The sequence below is a fragment of the Pyxicephalus adspersus genome, chromosome 3 (genome assembly GCF_032062135.1).
Source record: "Pyxicephalus adspersus chromosome 3, UCB_Pads_2.0, whole genome shotgun sequence".
In the NCBI taxonomy this organism is placed as follows: Eukaryota; Metazoa; Chordata; class Amphibia; order Anura; family Pyxicephalidae; genus Pyxicephalus; species Pyxicephalus adspersus.
Genome location: NC_092860.1, coordinates 8,637,836 through 8,644,819, shown reverse-complemented (window position 1 = coordinate 8,644,819; position 6,984 = coordinate 8,637,836). Strand labels below are relative to the sequence as shown.

The following is a 6,984-nucleotide window of genomic DNA, read 5'->3' as shown; positions in this document are numbered from 1 at the left end:
GTGATCATCATACCTACCTATATGACCCAATGTTTGTGGTCAGGTGATCATCATACCTACCTATATGACCAAATATATATGGTGCCCCCAACAAATGTTTGGGCTCAACAATTTAGAAGATTGTGCTCCTCCAGCTTTGTGGTCTAAGGTTGGTAAAGACCCTTTTTTGCTCCAGCTGGGCCCTGTGTACAAAGCCATCTCCATAAAGACATAGTGTGATGAGTTTGGCACGGAGGAACCCAAGTGTCCTGCACAGAGCTCTGACCACAACCTCACTGAACACCACTGGGATGAAGACTTCTTGTGATCCCGACCTTCTCAGTCAGCTTCCTTTGGTGTCTCTCGTCTTTCTCTGATTTCTCAGCGAACAATAGGTAGGAGGTAGCAGAATTTGGTCACATTACACCGTCAGCCTGGCTTTCCATTTAGTACATGTTTATCAATCTCTAAAAATTTTATATTTCCCCAATAAGTGAAAATTTTCAGTTGGGATTCCCCAACAACCCCATTACTGGGTACAAATATGTAAAAACAGTACTATTTAAAAAGAACTTGGCCTGTTGTGGCTTTTTGTACCAATTACCTGAAAGAAACTTTTAATGGAGCCAAATTTTATTGCAAACAGAACATCTCACATTTTCAAGTGCTTGCTGTTTCCTATTTCAGTTGTTAATTCAAAAACAGATTTGTAGATCCCCAATCTATTGGCTGTTTACACCTCTTCTGAAATAAAAATAAACAAAGCAAAATACACAGACTGCAAGACAGACAGAGAGGGATAGTAAACCACAATCAGTGAACAACTACTGGGCATTGAGCAGAACCTCCATATATAATAAACAATACAAAAATAAAGTTTCCTAAAGAGACCCTGTCACTTGGTTCATTCAGTGCAAAGTGGCAATGTCTGTGTAATACCTTCACCCTCCTCATCACTTTATACTTGCTTCTTCCCCTGTATCCACCACTGCAAAATACTGGTTGTTCTGCAAATAGGGGAACATGCAACCCCCTCCCTCCTTGCAGTGTTCAGGCCTAGCATCAATTTTCTAAACCCAAGCACAATGACATGACAGAATTGGGTGATATTATTGCTCCCTCTAAGATTGAACACAGGGTGAAAGAAAATACACAGAGGTTACCAAAAGTGAACAGTTTGCAGAAACATTGGTCCTTCCAGAGATGAAGCCAGGTAAACAAGTATGCAAATCTTGACTTTCCCTTAAGAAGTCAAACTTAGCCCTGCTTGTCCTGATTGGCCATCACAGTAAAGTACCAATATGAAAGTGGGAGGGGCTAATGTCACCTTTTCCAGAAATTTAATTTGCTTTGTCTGTTTGTACAGGAGAAGACGAAGAATTCACACTGAAGCTGATAAACCGACCGATCTTGGTACTGCGCGGAGATCTGGGCTTTGTCTGCTATCATAAAACCTCCAACACGCTGGACGCAAATCGCTCGTCTTACGACGTCTTCCAGATCATCTTTAACAATGGAGCGTACCAAATTAAAGGTCAGCTACCCTCTTTTACCCCCTGTGTACTGGGCTTGTATGTGTAAAGCAGAACTGCAAACAAAAAGACACACACCATTCAAAAACTATTCCCTAAAAAACACAGAAGGTACTGATATCAGTTCATTCTATTACATTATCTGATCTAGGAACCTCTTTTTCTCGTTTGTATGAGGTGTTCCAGACCACATCCACTGCAGGCCGAGAGTTGTTTCTCATATACAGTACAGATTCAGGCCTAGTTTTGCTCAGTCATATTAATGTGTTCCATACTGAATCCAGTGATATATCAGGCAAATAGAAAAAGTTTTCCCACCCTAAATGCAAGGAGTTAGGGGGATTTTTAGAGGCGCTGCAATGTGTTTCTAAAAAAGATTTTACCCAAAATATAGCATGAAGCACCTAATCACAACACAAAATGTTGCAATTGATGACAATGCATCAGTTGGGATCATTACTGGGTCAGTAATAACACCTCTTACCCATTCTTACTTTTTTTTATCCTAAATACTTTGTACATTTGGGAAATACTTACCTAAGTCCATCCTTCAGATTCCTTGCCAACGTTTAAGTGGGAAATCTTAGTAACCCAGCAATGTGGATGTGCCCATGCTGGCCGTTTCCTGTTGCAATTATTATTTTTTTTCTGTATCCTGAGATGACCCCACCACCAGGCAGTCAAAAGGAAATGTCCATACCCTGCAGGCAGTGGCGTGGATGCCCAATGGAGGACCTTTCCTCCCGTTTAGTTAAAGAGATATAAGTCGGGTTTTTTAATCTTTTATGGGGCAATTAGGTATGGGGGAGACAGGGAGGGGAAGAAGGGGGCAGTCTGGAAATTTGTTCCAAACAGAGCAAATTTACCTTTCCTTTGCTTACTCACCACTATAAAGCTGGGAGCAAGGAAAACATGTGTTACATGTGATTGGTCCAGCACTGTCACATGGGGGTGGGGAGAATCCTTATCCCTGTGTAAGCTCCAACTAGAGCTTACATGGAGCTGTCTTTCATTACGTTGCGTGGTAGAACCTTTGGGAATGGGCAGTCAGGGAGGTGGCAATAGGTGAACATTCGTATTGGCATAGCACAGGTTCACTTTAAAGTGAGCCAGTTAACACACAAAAATCCCTCTGCCTTTGCTGCTGATCTTCACTTATAACCAAAAGCAAATCTTCTGTATCCAACACTTCCATGTGTGTCACATGCCTGCTCCATCCATCGCCTCCCCATGTTATTCCTGTGTTCTGTGCTAACATAGGGATGTGCAGTAAAGACATCAAGGCCCAGAGGTGGACCAGGCCTTATAGACACAGAATTGTTGGATACTGAAGATTCTTCAAGCAGATCTGCAGTAGAACAAGAATCATGGATTGGCTACTAAGCCGGGTTTTACAACAACCAGTGCGTGCCTTTTTTATTTTAAAGGGGTCACTTTAACGGCTTTTCACTGCCCACATAAGCAACCCATAAACATCCATTTCAATCCTAAATATCTCTTTCCTTTCATTATAGGTCAGGGTGGAAAGTTCTGGTACACATCCAGCAACGGCACAGTCTGCACAGACGGCGACATGTCTGAAGACTTCTTCTTCGAGTTCCGAGAGTACAACCGTGTGGCCATCAAGGGCAAAAATGGCAAATATCTACGAGGGGACCAGGCGGGCACACTGAAGGCCGATGCAGAATCAGTGAATTCCGCTACCCTATGGGAATACTGACAGACCCCCAGTACAGCTTAGCTATAGAGGACATTAGGTGATTTGCTTGGAGGGCAAAGGGGTCACTGGAGGACACAGGTTTGAGGTTTCCCCCAAACCATTCATAGGGGGACGAGCACAGCCTACAGTTAGAGGCTTCACAGCTCTGTGTACAGCTTTGGGGGGTCAACTTTGCTATGGACCCTTTATAAACACTGCCCCGCTAGGATCATGGGAAATGCATGTCACTGTCTAATTATTTTAATATGTTTAGCCTAGTTAAAAAGATTTAAATTAGATTCTGTACATTGGACTCTCCGTGCTCTCCACGGGCGCCGCTTTACGTATAGAAAGAACCACGATTAGCTGGGACAGCTATGGCAGACTTCCCTCCATGACACCATTCATACAACGGCTAAAATCACGGCCTTGTCAGGAGGTAAGCAATATCCTGAACGATTCAACACTCTGTCAGTAAACAGGATGGAGAATTTTTTATATATATATTTAATTTATAAGGAGGTGCTGCTGAATTCACTAAATCATTAAAGTTGGTGACACGCCAATGGTTAATTGTTGTTTGGCCTCTGGTTGGGTCTGAGAGCGAAATTTGTGTCCTATGAGGACCTAGGTTTATCTGGTGTTTTGAGACTGAATGAAGATTCCTAAAAATGTTATTCAGGCAAATATATAAAAACATTTGTTGATACACATATGTATTCACAAAATAAACATGTGGAAATACCATTAGTAAAACCGCCTGAAATCCTTCTTTATATAATCTTCCCACAATCCCCTGACCAGATCTCCGGGCAGAGAGGTTGTACGCTGAGACAAGCCGGAATAACATTGCCCGTTTTACATGTTTTCAGGCACCGGGGAAAGCAGGCTGCTACAGAACAACTCCAGTGAGGTTTGTGGATGGAGCTGTAGTATTAAAAGCTGCTTTGCCTGCCTGGCTGTGCAGTGTGAATCACAAGACTGAGTGAACAGACTGACCAGTGATCATTAAAGGCCATTACTGACATTGAAGGATGTCAGAAACCCCAAACCTGCTTCCTGTACGTCCTTTTTTCTTCTAAGTATCTGCAGCCTGTGCCTTTATCGGCTGGGTGTCTAGGACTGCTTATGTGACATCTTATATTTTGATGATAGAATCAGATTCCACCCAGCTCCTGAGATAAGAGTCATCTTGATAGATTTGGATGAAAGCGTTCATGCACAGTTACATAGTAGGTCAGGTTGAAAAAAGACATACGTCCATCAAGTTCAACCACTAGGGAAATAAACATATTCCAGATATAAAACCCTACAGACATAGTTGATCCAGAGGAAGACAAAAAACCCCGGGTACAATTTGCTCCAACGGGAGAAAAAAAAATTCTTCCTGATTCCATGAGGCAATCGGATGTTCCCTGGATGAACAGTCTCTGTTATCTTTACTTTAAATCCTTAATACCCAGTTATATTCTGTGCTTCTAGAAATCATCCGGCTTTTTCCTTAAGCAATCTATAGTAGTTGCTGAAACTACTGCCTGAGGGAGCGGATTCCACATTTTCACAGACCTTACAGTGAAGAATCCCTTCCTTATCCAGAGCTTAAACGTCTTTTCCTCCAGACACAAAGAGTGCCTTCTTGTTCTTTGTAATGATCTCAAAGTGAATAATTGGGAAGAGAGTTCTCTATATGGACCATTTATATATTTATACAGGGTGATCATATCCCCCCTTATACATCTCTTGTCAAGGGAGAATAGATTCAGTTCAGCTAATCTCTCCTCATAGCTGAGCTCCTCCATTCCTTTTATTAGTTTAGTTGCCCTTCTCTGCGCTCTCTACAATTCCACAATGTCCTTTTTGTGAACTGGACTGCATATTCCAGATGTGGTCTGACCAATGCTTTGTACAGGGGCAGGATTATGTCTCCTTCTCTGCAGTCTATTCCGCTTTTATTACAAGAAAGTACTTTACTAGCTTTAGATATTGCAGCTTGGCATTGCATGTTGGTATTAAGTATATGATCTACCAGAACCCCCAGATCCTTTTCCATTTCTGACTCCCCCAAATATATTCCCCNTAGACAGTATGAAGCATGCATGTTGTTAGCCCCAAGTGCATAATTTTACATTTATCTATATTAAATGTCATTTGCCACTTGGCTGCCCAATCAAACAGTACATCCAGGTCTGCTTGTTACTACCAGTTACCAGTTACTACTAAAAAGGAAGCTTGACCTGCCCATTTAATGATGAAGTATTCTATTCAGGATAACAGATTCCATTTAACGCCCACACAGGCCATGGTTGCATCATTTCAGTGACCTGGCCTGAACATAGGAAGAGGTATAAAGCAACCTTAGTCGCCGTGGCCATCTGTCCATCTGTGTTGGCCCGTTTCCAGGCAGCATAGTACATAGCTGAACATTCACTCAGCCAGCAGTGACAATGTTCCCCATGGGAATAATTCCCCATTGTCATTCACAGGCTGAGTTGTATTTGTTTGCCTGTAGCAGTCAATGAATGAACTTTTCCAACCTCGGCTGCTGTGGAAGTAGCCAAGTTCCAGCCTTGCGCTGACACCAGACAACAACTTGGCATGGAATGGAGCAGAGAGAGCGGGAGGCTGGGATCTGGGAATTTTCACCCTGTGAATCACGCTGAGCTTCAGCTCTCTCGCACACAGGGAAGTAAGGCTGCCAATTCTGCCAATAGCCAATTGACCGCTTTGTAAGTGGAGAACAGGGCTTTCACCGCACATTCACCACACCCAGCATTTGCCAAATTAGGAAGAAATAAATCACATCTTGGCCTGGTGACACATAGAGGAACATCTGCTGTCTATGGCCACGCATGATACAACCAAACCCCCCTCACTTTCCTGTACTGCCCGGCCAGAAGCCTCATTCACCATACCAGGATATCAGTGCAGTGACTACGGGGACACCACAAGGTTCAAGTTCTCTTTATAGCAAAGTAGACGTGAAACTGCCATTGTGCTTCTGCTAACAGAGCAGGAAGGGGTTAACTCCGACAGGAAGGAAGCCGAACCATACTACATGAGACTCCCATTAAATGCTATTTATAAAATATAGAAGTGTTTGCTTCTGAAAACACGAAAAGGTATATGGTACGGACACACAGAGAGGAGAAAGATTGGTAATATCGCACCAAATATTCCTCAAACACCTCTTATAGCATTGGGTGGAAATTTGTCAACCCAGCAGGGTATTTTTGGATTGTGGGAGGAAACACACAAAAACGTGGGAAGAGCAAACAAAACTTTCCATGTTGGGAAGTGAAACCAGAACTCCAATACTATAAGCAAGGACTGCTGAAAATTGTGCCGTGCTGGGCGTTACGCCGCGCTGTATTACAAATAAGCAGCAGGTCCTGCTTTCCTTCCAATGCTGTGCATTGGTAACCAATTGCTAAGGATTGGTATGCAGCTTATCAATCCTTAAATGTGGGGCTGCATTTGTTTTCTCATTGTTTTGTGATCCTGCTTCCTGTCCTAGGGTGACAACACTCACTCACTTTACTGTATGGAGGAATAGTAATGTCACAGGACAGGAAGTATGCAAGCACTGCAGAAACACCCTCTTTCCTTATCCTTTAACATAAAGAAGGAGATGTTCCGTAGTCCACAGAGTGGAAAGGGTAAATAAAACTGCTTGAGATAACCCAGCAGAGTGCAACGGGGTTTGGACAAGATCATCAGGCATTTGTATGCCCTTATACTATACTTTTGTTTACATGGAAGCTATATATACTATAG

General features: G+C 42.8%; 1 protein-coding gene across 1 annotated transcript in view; it reads left to right on the top strand.

Annotated features, from left to right (window-relative positions):
* Positions 1–3,966, top strand: part of FSCN2 (fascin actin-bundling protein 2, retinal) — a 27,714-nt gene extending 23,748 nt beyond the window's left edge. Inside the window, exons 3-4 of the mRNA XM_072403189.1 lie at positions 1,346–1,513; positions 3,026–3,966. Of these exons, the coding sequence (XP_072259290.1) occupies positions 1,346–1,513; positions 3,026–3,231 (374 nt within the window). The 3' untranslated portion in view covers positions 3,232–3,966. The remainder of the gene's footprint in view (positions 1–1,345; positions 1,514–3,025) is intronic.
* The last annotated feature ends 3,018 nt before the right edge of the window (positions 3,967–6,984 follow it).